Genomic DNA, 14,574 nt, shown 5'->3' on the forward strand with positions numbered 1-14,574 from the left:
CTGCTTATGTACCTATGACTTTTAAAACTGTAAGTCCGTTCAAAAATACACAAAGATTTTAAATAACACCGCGCTTCCATTGAATACTTGTCGCTATTAATACTCAGCCTGATGCAAAGTCTTAACATACAAACTCACATTTTATAAAAGAAGCTTTTCGATTTCCAGGTATCGAATTCAGCATCATAAACCGAATATTTGCGCATTTCAGCTTCAGTTATCATTTGCTGGTTTAGGTAAACCGTTGAGCACCTTATGTTGATAACGAGTATGTAATTTACATTAATTTATCAGGTTGGCACCATCAAACGATAGGAAGAAATCATAACACGATTCACTTAAAATGATTATGTACATTACGTTGATGAAGCAGACGTATGCTACGGCGTATCTATCAAAATGATAACAAAAAGTTATCCATATTATGATCTTTAACGTGAACTATTTTGCTAAGGTTTGTCAATATGAAATAACCTCCGGATGTTGCAATTCGTCAGAAGATAGATAGAAATAGAATTACGGCTGCTAATCGTTTTTAATTCCAAAAATCCAATGTAAAGAACTATGAAATTGGACATTACAATATAAAGTGTAGACATTTCATCGTGGCAATATAATCAAATATTTAGTTCTCTTTTGTAATTATGCTTCTTAAACATGCTATCATTTTAAGCTGTTGTGCTTTGTTAAAAAATCTAGTTGTCGGAAGCCTCTTCAAGCATATTCCTTAATAACATAAACATGCATCTATAATTATCATGATTAATATTCGACAAAACGTAAGAACATCTTAATTTGTTAAATATGACTGTTACATTATTGATGCACATGAGGAGGAATGTTGGCTGTTTAATAAAGAGGCCGAAGACATAACAATACAGGTGAAATTAAGACTATTGTATACCCTAAATAACTGTGCCGGAAAGAAATCAATCCTACAAAAAGGATGAGCTGGTAACAAACGCAAAATTGTCGATAAACATATTTTATTATTAAGTACATACATGTGACTTTGGAATCAGTCCTGATTCATGATTCTGCTTTTGAGACTTTTTTCATTCAAATGAACGATGTGATTCACTAATTGTATTATTATGAAGACTTTGTTTAAAACGCGCTTTCGATCAATCAAGCGGGTGATCCCATATTGAAACACTCAGCATTTCGTTAAACGCTTCCTGTTTAAAATAAAAACATAAAGTATGAGATTTCAAATTTGTATGAGTAACTTCACAAGTAAATGGTGGGTATTATTAATCACACAACTCTCTACGTATGAATATGGTCGAATGTCTCTAATGTTATGTGACTATATATTTAACACACATGAAATACCAAATATGTGTAAAACCACTTAATAGACATAAACAACTTGACATAAATAACACGAGCCAAATGTATTTTCAAACGTGTAATGATACATTTTTTTATCATTCGTCAAATAGCTGTTGTGTAATATTTTTTTCCAAATTGTTATGATCATATAACACGTATTTGTTTATGTATGCAGGTCGCTATATACATATATCTAATATGAAACATATCGTAAAAATCTGGTTTTACTTGAGTGGATGTGAGTTCGGATTATTTTTATCGTGTTCCCGTCAAGGATGTTCAGATGACTAAATTATTTTGTAATGAAGCTTGTTTAATGTACGCGAGTTACTGGATCGTTCAGGGCCTGTATTCACCAAACAATTCTTAGACTTAAGTCTAAGAATAAAGAAAATTCTTTAAATAAGAATATTCAAGAATTTCTTTAATTTTGAGTCAAACTCTGCAGTAAACATCTCTATCTATATTATTCTTCATATAGAACATTTAATTAATTACATACTCACCAGTGGAGGCCTGTATATATTCAAACACTGAACACATATTTATTGGTTCTAAGTCTATTCTTTTTTCTTAAGTCTAAGAATCAGTTGGTGAATACGGGCCTGGATCACCATTTAATATAGTGCGTTTTTTATGTTTTCCTGTTTTACATGTATGATAGTCACCTCACGTTATCCTTCAGGTGATTAATACTATTCTTAATATGAAATATTTGAAAGGTTTTTATAATTATAACTAATATGTTTTTCAACCATTAACTCGTTTAAAAGTTGTATTATTCAGTTGTATGCACGTCTTCTGTTTGAAAGTGTTATCAAGACGCCGCAGTATGGGCATATATATATGTGTCTTATGAGAAGTAAATTAAGTTGATAAGAACATTTCTATCACGCTCCCGCCTACTTTTATTCCACGCGATTGCAAGCTTGTTGCTCGCTTTCCCCGACCATCTCTGCAGAAGTAAAATTATCTCATTTGATGAAAAACGTATCCCCGTACAATTCATCAATATCACGTTTCAGTCTTCAGAATTTGAAAGCAGTAATGCTGTTTGGTTTTGTGGATGAAACATTTAAACGATCATTTCTACATTTGTGTTGTTTGGAAATTATATACAGACGTTTCGCTAACTTGATATTAAACAATATAAATTGACAATATTTCTGTACGCACTAATAATTCTTATTAATATCCTCTGTCAAATCAATTTTCATAGACGTGCAATACGTTCGACACTCGGCCACTCACATTGTGTGTACAGTTTTCGATTCACGCATCTTGTTTTTGCAATTATGTTTTCACGTTCTTTTTGCAAAGGTAAATTAAACGGAGATCGTGTTTATAGAGTTTGGTTTGTGATTAATAAGGGCGCAGTTGATCCTCAATCCGATTCAAAACCAAATGCTTTGCATTTACCGTTCAAGTTTGGTGCTCCCGGTTTTGATCATTGCCTTTAAATTATTGATGTTCAGTTGTAACAGTAGTTGGTAAGAACATGAAAAGCTCCCCTCATAGAGTTTCTGAAATTTCATAGCTTTTAAAAATAATAAATAATGACTTTACCCGTTTGATTTATACTGTGTTGATGCAGTAAAACGTATCATCGAACATGTCTTCAATTTAATGTCTTTTATTTAGATAATTTTTACGTGTTTTTGTTTATATAATTCACTGCATCATATTTTTGGAAAATATGTAGATCCTGTTAACAAAATTATCACGTGCTGTAAGCGACTCGTCAACAATTACGATACTATTTACATAATACATTATGATACATAACTATTATATGAGGACGGATCGAACGTCAGTATTGGTCTGTCTAGCGACATTTGTTAAGTGTTTTTGTAGTATCAGACCTTTTCGATACGAAATCCGCGATCAATAAGTGATCGCATCCTATTAGTTCTGTCTGTATGGTAGTTCCCACAAATTAAATAACTTTTACACGTACAGTTAAGTTGGCAGACACTTTAAAGAAGTTCGTTATTTATTAGTTAACAAAATATGTCAGATTTCGCGCATATTCTTTTTACTGGTTTAGTTGCTACATATAAAAGAGGCAAAAATGTTAGTTCGACATTCCCACGCAAAAATTTTAGTTCATGGTCATTAGTGTCGTTTAATTGCTGTTTTCACATTACTGTCAATTTATATCATATGCATGCCTCGTAATAAAGGTTTGATTTTACCCAGTACAATATTAGACGTATACACATAAATAAAGTAAACGACGTGCGACGTTGCTTTTAGTTTGCCATTTATCTAGAAAAATTTTAAGTGCTTTAACACGAAGTGGTCGATATCAGAACTCAAATTCAGTATAAGCAAACTGCGCTGTCCATTAGTTTAGAAGTTTGTTCAATATTATTTTGTTTGTATAACACTATTGCTATTAGCAAATATCCGCTATTCCTGCGAGTTATTTGTTTCCTATCTGAATCGACTATAATCTTCATCAATTTGTAACACTACTTCATCCGTGAATGCCAAAATTCGATTTTTATTTACGAAAAAATCCATAAGCTAGCCTGAAAGTGACATGGCGTTTATATAAGAATAGCATTGCTTTAATAAGATTAATTAAAACAAACTGATATCAATCATTTACAAACGGAACATAATCAAGTGTATGTTAACATCTGAACAGCGTCCAATAGTTTTTCATTGTAATATGTATACATATGTATATGTATATACATATTACAATGATATAGTTCACATTAAATGTACGACAAAATAACACAAACGATCAAACGAACTCGGCTCATTCCCGCTCTTCTTGAGAAGAACCATTGCACTAAATTATCAGAGATAATCATAATCAGTCCTAATCAGGGACGACACTTTCCGCCTAAACTTGATTTTTGGTAAGGAAGGACTTCCTTAAAACTAAAAATACCATAAAAGAGGAAAGTGTCGTCCCTGATTTGCCTGTGCGGTCTGCACAGTCTAATCTGGGACAACACTTTACGCACATGCATTATACCCAGTTTTCTCAGAACGCAACTCATATCTTCACAGTGCTTAGTGAGTTATTTCGATCAATTAAGTCCTTTTATATTTTTTATGATCGTTAATGAGTCCTATCTCTGATAATTTAGTGCAATGGTTTTGAGATTAACGAGTAAATTTGTTTTCCGCGTATACATTAACATTATCGCTAGTCACGTTGCGGTAATTAATCATTCTTATAATTTCTATATATCATGATGATCCTGTCAAAATCTAAATCTCTGGAAATAATCAAAAAGGTAACTTTTTCCAACTATTTCTGTGATTTAAAAAACTTAAATAGGATCATCATGAAACAGTGTTATAATGCGTGTGGACATAGTATTGCGGCAATATTTGCTACAAAGGCAAATTGATTGAATCGAAATGTCAAACTAATCTATTCCGCTAAAATATTTTTTTTAATTGTTTCATCATCAAACGTGATGTAAATTGAGTTCAGAATTTCGGTAACCGGGAAGATTGATCGAAGCTCTTCTAAAATATGTTCTTTGAATTATCCATCATTTGCCTACTTGGCATTTACCTCGCTTTAACACAAATGGTTTAAATCGGATCACCATCAAACATGCAAATTATATTCGAGGAAGCAACATCTCGACCAAGATCCTTAACCAGCCAGATCACCTTTAGCACTGTTGATGTACGTCCCTTTAATAACTCAAGTTATTTTTTCTTTGTAATTTTCATGCAATTAATGATACGACAACATTATTTTGTTCCCAGAATTGTCCTACACATCACATATAATTCGCAGACCCATGCTACTACGATCGTTCAACGTGCATCCTGTGGCATAGGTTGGTACCTTGGTTAGGATATGCAAAGTAGGAAATCATTGGAAAAATAAGGTCGATGATATTGTTTTTTGTTTGTTTTATTGGTGCTAAATCATCTATTATAAAATGCATTATTGAAAACGGTAAATTTGATTAAAGTCTCTATAACGCTCAAAATCAACGAAAATTCGTAAAGTATTTCGTAAAATAAAATTAAAACCTAAACAATCAGTGTTCCTTATAGCAATAGCCTTAATTTCAACGCTAGATGTGGTATGATTACGTAGATTTTTGTAGATACAAAATGCTCGTTTTTATTTATTTGTGGCCGTAAGGAAAAATGATTTTTAATTATTTAGCTTTATTTTACGATATATTGTACGAAATTTTCGTTGATTTTGAGTAGTAATGTTACTTTAATTATTTTCACGTTATATGATTGACAAATCATGTTCATGTTACAAAAGGTGCAACAAACTTTGTCAAAAACAGTGTGTTGTATAGTTTATTACAATATATACAATATATGGTTAATTATTATAACTAGCAATATGATAACAGTTAGAGAACTTCGAAATTAAACAGCGTTGATAATACGACCGAATTAATATCAAACGGTATATACGCCCATGGTGACTATAAGTAAACAAAAGGAGTTTATTTCATGTATAATGTACACAAACAAATAGTGTTCGTATTGCTTGCGTAAATATGGTCGACAGAGCAGTCACATATGGATCAGTACAAATATCATGCGTTATATAAACTGTGCCTACATAACTATAAAATATTGGGTTTAATCTAGTATTTTGCAATTTTTTAATGCGGATATTTTTCGATTAACAACTAAAGTCAAGTGGAATTGTTGGTTATATTTATGAACCATACGGCATATTTTGCTATCACGTATGTTGGTCTATTTCATCTAGGTGCTTAATATCTGAATTATAAGGAATTTTTATTTAAAGGAAAGCAAACCAGAATCACGCAAATAAATTGATTGCTTGGAAAGTTATTGTCATCCTTAAAGTGCAACGCGCAATTGATGGATGTGATAGCTCTACGTCATCCTTCAAGTGCAACGCGCAATTGATGGATGTGATAGCTCTATGCGTACTTGTCATAAACAGTGTAATATGTCCAGTAGAAATATCTCTGATATAGATTTCAACTCTTGGTTTGATATCAAAGAAAACAAACACACCACACTGCCAATATTTTGTCAAACCTCTGGCAGTGGCGGGCCTGATTTTGGCATTTAAGTTTCAGGTACGTAATTAATTTGCAGGGGAAGGTTCCAGATAAATGGCGATATACCGGTAAAAACGTTTATTAAAATAGCAACCGCGCATTTATGCAACACACGATGCTTATACGTCAAATCACATCTTCATATGTTTAAACATTCAAGCAACTTATTCTTTTCACAAATATCCAATATTGTTTTGAGGAACACCGTTTTATGAAATAAGGGTAAACTAGATTTGCAAATGTGGAGTGAGCTGAGGATCGACATTAGTTCTTATTTAAGTACATTCAAAAGCGAAATCCCTGTGAAAATTGCTCACACCTTTTTCACGCCAGTTGCTATGGCTAAACAATTTCCAAACATCGTCCCTACGGACAAACAAAATACAAAACAAAACGCATACATATAAACACATCAATATTCATTTCGAAAAGTATTGTTGGTTCGTACAAGGCGCCGATAGTATATATTCTACGCATAAATTTATCAGAAACATATTAGATGGTACTAAACCATGTTTTTACTTCCTAATTGTATGCATAATTTCTGACGTATGCTGCATATGAGTTTACGTGTATGTACTAAATGACTAAACAGATGAACACACTTAAATTGTATAGACAAATAAGAACACTAAGTCATGTTTCTTTTAATTTCCAGTGTTGTTTTCCTCTAGTGCTACGTTTCATAATCTTTCTCTGATGTATATATGCAACGTCATTAAAATAAGTAAACTGAGTAATTCAAGAATCTCAAAGATATTCTCAAAGACGGATGATTCATTTATTGAATAGGCCTTTAACAGATTAAAAAAATAATAATTGTCGGTAACAGAGTATTTTTCGCACATCAATAATAAGGTGGCACCTTAATTTTCTTTAATTTTCTTTAAATTTTGACGCGTATTTGTTATAAACAGATGATTTGCACACATATTTTTAGTAAATGTGTCTACTAATAAAGACGAATAATGCTTACAACTTTATGAGTACACAATCGAATAGTCAAACATTTATTTCGCTACAGAATGTTACATACAGCTCAATATATTACATGTACAATGTAAAGGCTAAATATATACAGCATAAACGCACATCAACAGAGTATATTTTACAACACTATATACAAAATACCACTCTGATTATCATTGTTCAGGTATTCATTTTATTCCACATCTAAATAATGTTTACGGCCATTGTCAGCTCAATCGATTTTAAAGCAAACAAACTACATAATAATACAAGTTATGCAAGTAATACACACAATGAAAGGTGTTTAGATATTTGAAAATACTATGTTTAAATTGTGTATTCGAAATTAAAAATACTACCATCACTGACGCAACATGACGCCAGAAAAAATAAACATCGCAACATTTAGCGAATGCTTGTTACTTGCTTACGTCTAAACGTGTCAAAACAAAATGCTCTGAATTGAGCATTACAGAACGAATAAATAATCGGATTAATTGCGCAAGACAGCAAGTACGATCTAAGACAAAGTTGATACATAGCGATTCCGAATTCATTTAACTCTACAATAAAACTACTTTCAGTCTGTCGCAGCACAGCGATTACAAAGAATGGCAGAAAGCTGACAATATATGCTAGTGTTATCAGAAACAACATTAGAGTTGAGCGCCCTATTCGTATCTTCATATTCATGCAATACGAGCCATTGGACATGTTTAATGAGTCTCTTAGGCAACCATTGCGTTTGCTAAACGTCTTTTGGTTGCTCCGCTTACGTCTCTTATCAGATGCATCGGATGTTCGCATTGGTTCCGTAGCCAACAATGTTGCATTAACACTTGTATTGACTGAACTTTCAATAGTCGATGTTGATATTTCTGCTTTTGGATCCACTGGTAAAGTTAACAGTTCAATGCAGTTAGTTTGGGATGGATCTGTTGAATTTGCTTCATGGTTTTGATTTTTTGCTAGTTCCGCAGAATCTGAGTCTTGCAACAATGTTTCTTCTTTGGCTATAGAACCTTGCTCTTGTTGAATCAAACTTCTCACACGTTCATTCTCAGCTTTTCGTCGCAATCTCATTTTTCTATGTCTACAAACTTGAAGTCCAACAAAATAATATAGGATCGAAAGTACAGAAAACACTATCATTGTACTTATAATATGGAATGCGAAATATAATTTTGGATATAGTGAGTTATCATACTGATTTTCAAGAAGACACGACTTTCCGGAGATGCCGTTTATTTGTATTGTCCGCGTGCCGTAAAACAGCAGTGACGGCCAAGAATATAATCCCAAAGCTACTAGAATACAACCAATACAAATATATTTTGAATTTGTCGCATTAAATTGTGGCCCGTGGGGACGACATATTCTTCGGAATCTGTCAACGGCTATGGCGACCAAAATTGCGGCAGATGAACTGTTCATTGTGTAAGTAGAAAATCGTGATATTTTACAAAGCCACGGTATATCGATGACAATCGAAAAACGCATTATATATATTTCCATAGGTAACGTTGTTACACAATTGATTAAATCCAACGACGTTAAAAAAAGAATGAACATTCTTGACGTACTTCTCCGCCATTTAAAGAAGTAAACATACAGCACTAAAATATTCCCCGGGGTCCCGACGACCATGAGTGCGATAGTATATAAAAAAGCCGGAAGTTTAATGCGAAACTGAGCCATGTTTAAATCATCCAATTTATTCGTTTGAACTGTAAAATTAGACATGTTCCCGTACGTGAAATTTATCATGGAATAACCGAGTGATTCATTAATATGTTCCTCCATAGTATTGGTTATTTATTATACATTTGCCTTCCAATCAGTCATTTAGATTTATAAATAAGTATCAAAATAAATATCGGGAGCTTAATTCGTTTACAGAAACGGGAAGTTTATACATGAATAAGGCATACTAAAAGTACATTTTCTCCCGACCATTTGCTGTCAGTATTCACATTATGGAAATACCTATTATCTTTTATATTTAAATGCTTTATCTAAAAATAGATCAAGATAAGGTATTGTATCAAAACGATGTTTTGTTCTCTTTAATGGTGACATATGTTGTCATATTGATATGGGTATTTCCCATCTAACTTATGCAGTGTATACATGTTCTATCACCCAATAGCCAATCTAAGTCTTCACTGAAGCTGTTTTAATCCGATCCTAGATTGATTTCCTGATTGGATCTTTTCTTGTTGTCGTCGAAAACAGCGCGTCCCTGAAACAAGTAGGAGTATACTATTAAATAAATACTATAAATGAGTCGCGTTTTGAGAAAACTGGGCATAATGCATGTGTGTAAAGTGTCGTCCCAGATTAGCCTGTGCAGTCTGCACAGGCTCATCAGGAACGACACTTTCCGCTTTAACTTGATTTTCGGTAAGGAGGGACTTCCTTGAAACTAAAAATACCATAAAAGCGGAAAGTGTCGTCCCTGATTAGCCGGTGCAGACTGCACAGGCTAATCTGGGACGACACTTGACGCACATGCATTATACCCAGTTTTCTCAGAACGCGACACTTAGTATTGTGATTACCATGAAAATGCATGCATTGCTGAGACATGAATGTATGCATAATTAAATACGTACATTGTTATTTCAACTTGTGTTTACGATTTGGTTTCTGATGTTATTTTATCGGTGGCAAGTATGCGTGATATGGCGAATACAAGTACGTTATTTGCTTAAGTCTATGTCGAATATTACGCAAATAAAATGGAAGTTCAATTAAAAATTCACGAATCATAATATTATTTAATTACATATTGTTATGAATTTAACAAAATATTAGTTTAAAAGAAACGTGTATCGGACTACACGAGTGTAATTTATTTAAGATCAGTAATAAAAGCGGCACATACAACACATTAAATGTATATGTATAAAAAGAAAATAGTGATATATGATCGAATAATCGAGTTAAATACAAATAGCGTTGTTTACTTGCTAAACTATTTTCTCACTGTGGTACGTACCGATTTTATTTGGTTAACTATTATGGTCTGACACTGAATTATGAACCGCTTCGGGTATAAGCTAGTAATGTAGCATGCGTCTTCGTATTATTGTATTTAATTAGCAAGTGCTGTAATACCATGTTTTATTTCTACATTGTTATGTCTAATGTTCTTGGAGTGTCTTTCTTAGTTAAGAGGTGTCACTTCAAAATTGGAGACAGACCAAAATCTCTCAAATGTATGCGATAATATTTGTGTCCTTGTATATACAATTCATTATAATTCAATATACTAAAATGACTGTCTGGTTAAATCGCCTTATTTAGACGACCCTTGTATCGCTCCCGGCCGAAAATGGGTTTTGTTTGTGTCACCTCAACCGACAGGTTGGGATATCTCAGAGTAATCCTGGTTTTTCAAACAGTACAAGATAAGCCAAAATATGAAATCTTTCAGTTAATTCTTATCGGTACAGGAGTACAGAACCACATAACAAGTTCAGGCATAATGAAGTCGGAAGCGCTGAATAACCTCATTAACTTTTAAATAAAAACACACACTGTGTTTAAAAGCAACACAATACGTCATTCAAAAAATTATTCTATAGGGCATTCCAAATACTCATGAACTCATTAACACGTTCACTACAAGAGAAATAAAAATACGAACACAATACGTAAAATAATAAGAATACTTTTGTCAAGTCTCATCCCTCAAATATCGCGTTAGCTGATACAAACCTTGTATTTGCCTTCCAGAAATGTCCGCAGCCACGATTTAAAAACTTCGCACAAATGAAACGATGTATGCAACACGTAACGCGCAACACATTGTATAATGTCCGAAATCTTCCCAAGTGAATACGATATTTAAAATGTCAAAATGTCCGTTTATTTATTTATATAAAACCCTTAACTTACAGAATCACATAAGTTTATTTACGTTTGATCGCAACTCATCGCTATGTGTTCCTCTCCCGATAACACCACCTCCCTTTATACTGCCGGTCTGTGTGTTTTCAATATTAGATACGCGGAACGGCATATTGCCTTTATAGTAGCGTACCGCTGTTAATAGAGAAGATGTCGATACCAGTCGGTTGAAAGTTTTGTCTATGTTTGATTTAGGTAAACATCATATTTATAGCTAATAAATATGCAACCGTATATATTGTTGGTCGTGTTTTATTTTCAAATCGATATTTTACCATTAAACAGTATTAATAATGATACGGTTATGACTCAGTTGCTTATTAAACAAAAATAACATTTAGTCAAGAAACAAATATAACATTCCTTCCAAAATATATAGTTTGTATTATAATAAGATAATTCAACACGTACTCGTTAAGGTAATGACACGCCTTTTGTTGATAAGGCAAAACACGATAGTGTACTTTGCAATAAGATTAGTAAATAATAACAAATCATACACGTCACAAGTACTTTTTTCTAAACCAATAAAGCTAAATGGGTTTCAGATTTGAATTTTTCAAAAAGGGGTCCCGTTTATAGAGAAACAGAATTTCTAATTTGATATTTATCTTTGTTGAGCTTATGTAAGTCACGGTATTCACACAGGTTGCAAATATATATATATGCTTGTGTGCGTGTGTGAAAATTGGTTGGTATTTAGCCGTATACGTATACGTAATGCGTATAGTATGGCAAAATTGTAAATGTCATCCTTAGTTGTTGATTTATTTTGCTAGGTTTTGCTACACATATTGCAGGTCATGTTAAAATGTAAACACGTACATGATTTAAGTAATGAACAAAGTATGTTTTCAAATATGAAACCGGACTTTCCAGGCGAATATGAAATCGAACTCAAACACGACACGTCTTTGGACTGAGTGTGGCCGACAGTTCCAGTCAAGGAGTGGCTTCAGGCGTCATGTAACACAAAGGACAAGCCCCATACCGGTGTTGCGGGAAGATGTTTTTTGACAAAGACAAACTAAAAATGAACATAGATTGCTAGAAATCATGTGAAAAAGATCTCGATGCGTTGGTGCCTTGTTACCATGTTATACATAAGACAACTTGCTACTAACTCTATTACTATTATAACTTGTGAATATGTTGTTTGGTGAATAATGATGATGTTTTTTTTTTTCGTTGTTAAAAGTCGTTAACCTTGTGGGCTTTATATATATTCATCTTTCAGAACAGTGAGTGGTTTATAGGCGTAAGTTCTCACAAATGTATACAGATATTCATAAGCTAAATAAGCTCGAGTAGTTGAAAGTCGGACAACTGCTAACTGTATGTACGACACGTGTTGCTCAAGTTCACGTCGAAACAATGCCTCCAGGATGACATGGCTAGTGAGTTTGAGAGTCGTGCACGCCTGTCAATGCGGTAAAGCATCTACACACATCTAAATAGGCAAAAACAACAACTTTAACGCACTAAACATATGTGCCGATACTGTTAAAACTATGTTTATGCCTCTGTCTTAATTTATGTTGACTGCTTCTTAATTAAGAAGCTCTTATATATTGTTTAATGTTACTGAAAATGTGAGTGTTGTTTATCTCTGTACATAGATTTATTTGATTCAAAGCTTGGATTTAAAGTTAATCTCATTTATTTATTGGTTTAGGTGATTTGAAAATGTGATTTACTGTTATATTATAAAATTGACAACCAGCAATACTCAAATATTGTTTGAGGTCGCGTCGAAAGTTTTTAAAACGTCTTGTCATTATTTAACGGATATTTTTTCTGACCAGTGTTAAATGTATCTGAAATACAACCCATGATATAGCTTGCGTTTTAAATATTTCATAATACAAATGTATGGCAAAATTATTTATTGTATATACCTGTATATAAACAATTTCAACAAGTTCATAAACGTGTAATAGAAGGTTCTCATGACCTTTAATTTTAGATTTAGTATTCTTGATTCGGTACCATTATTTTCTTCATTTCACATGCGGTCTCTGTAATACATCGAAGCTGTGTATCTAAAGGTTCCAACATCGCCTTCGTTTATTGACAATCTGTCGGTATTTTAAGTATTTGATGGCATTCTATGGATAAGTCTTCAAACTCGTTACCGCATGCATTACCTATTACTTTTATTTTGTCGTATATTCTTGTATTTCTTTCTTGGTGAAAACAAAGTTCTTTCAGATTTAAATTTAATTTTTAAAGGAGATTTGATAAAAAAAGTGTTTATGATGATATACGATAGTGTGTTTTGCCTCCATCGGAGAACTTTGCCGTAATCGCTTTCCATGCATCCTCGCAGTGGATGATGAATCCTGTCTGGCTTGTTCTTGATGTCGGAACCTATACTTTTGAACATGACCATTCTTCTCTAACATCATCTGAAATAATTAAAATGTTGATCATCAATCAGTTAAAAAACTACTCCTCATCTCGTACAGGGACATGTTGATGTATTTGTGTAACACATAGGCGTTTTGTCGCAATAAACTCGTACATTTAATTGCATTATTGTTTCACAACAATAAGTAATTGTACCGGTCCACCAACAAGGTGACAGTTATCAGTGTAATTTAATATAATAAATCCGCCAGCTATACACAATATTAAATATAATATAATATTGTATAATTATTAGTAACTGATTTTGCAAAATAGTTTGAAAACAAAGATGTTTGTGAAAACAATTATTTATGTATGCTAAAATTCATGGAAAAAACGTATAAGGCCATCGCTAATGGCGACATTCATATATAACATACTTTAGTAATGCTCTTCCTAATCAAGCCACTGCAGTATACACGCTTGTACAAATACTGCTCCGTGTAAAATCTATTCGCACCAAGAGCTTTTCGTAAAAGTTATAGACTAAGACTGTTCCTCATGAACGTATAAGTATTAACTTTTAAATGTTCAGTCTTTAAAGTTCAGTTTTTTAGGCCTTATTAATTGGAATTTTGTGTAGGTTTCTGATGATTAATAAAGTAAAATGTAAATAAGGTAACGCCGTGCACCGAATAATGAAATTTATATGAAAATATAATGCATGCATAGAATAAATTGCATTTGTGTAAAATAAAGCATGTATTTGTAATGGTGCTTAATAAATTACAGACAAAAAAAACTGTACTTGGATGCATCATATATTTCATTCTGAGTGTTACAGATATCAACAATCGATGATGTTATTTGCCGTGCTTCGCATATTAACCCTATAGTGACCTTACATTGGCTTGTCACTTTCATGTACAAATCTGTATATCTACATCAACGCATATGT

General features: G+C 32.9%; 1 protein-coding gene across 1 annotated transcript; it reads right to left on the bottom strand.

The window, feature by feature from the left end:
- Window positions 1-7,407: 7,407 nt before the first annotated feature.
- LOC127870459 (muscarinic acetylcholine receptor M4-like) lies at window positions 7,408-11,334 on the bottom strand. Its single transcript, XM_052413048.1, has 2 exons — window positions 11,076-11,334; window positions 7,408-9,594 (listed from the first exon to the last, which is right to left on the bottom strand). The coding sequence occupies exon 2, from the start codon at window positions 9,153-9,155 to the stop codon at window positions 7,758-7,760; it is 1,398 nt and encodes a 465-aa protein (XP_052269008.1). The 5' UTR covers window positions 9,156-9,594; window positions 11,076-11,334; the 3' UTR covers window positions 7,408-7,757.
- Window positions 11,335-14,574: the final 3,240 nt, after the last annotated feature.

Source organism: Dreissena polymorpha, chromosome 2 (genome assembly GCF_020536995.1).
Source record: "Dreissena polymorpha isolate Duluth1 chromosome 2, UMN_Dpol_1.0, whole genome shotgun sequence".
NCBI lineage: Eukaryota > Metazoa > Mollusca > Bivalvia > Myida > Dreissenidae > Dreissena > Dreissena polymorpha.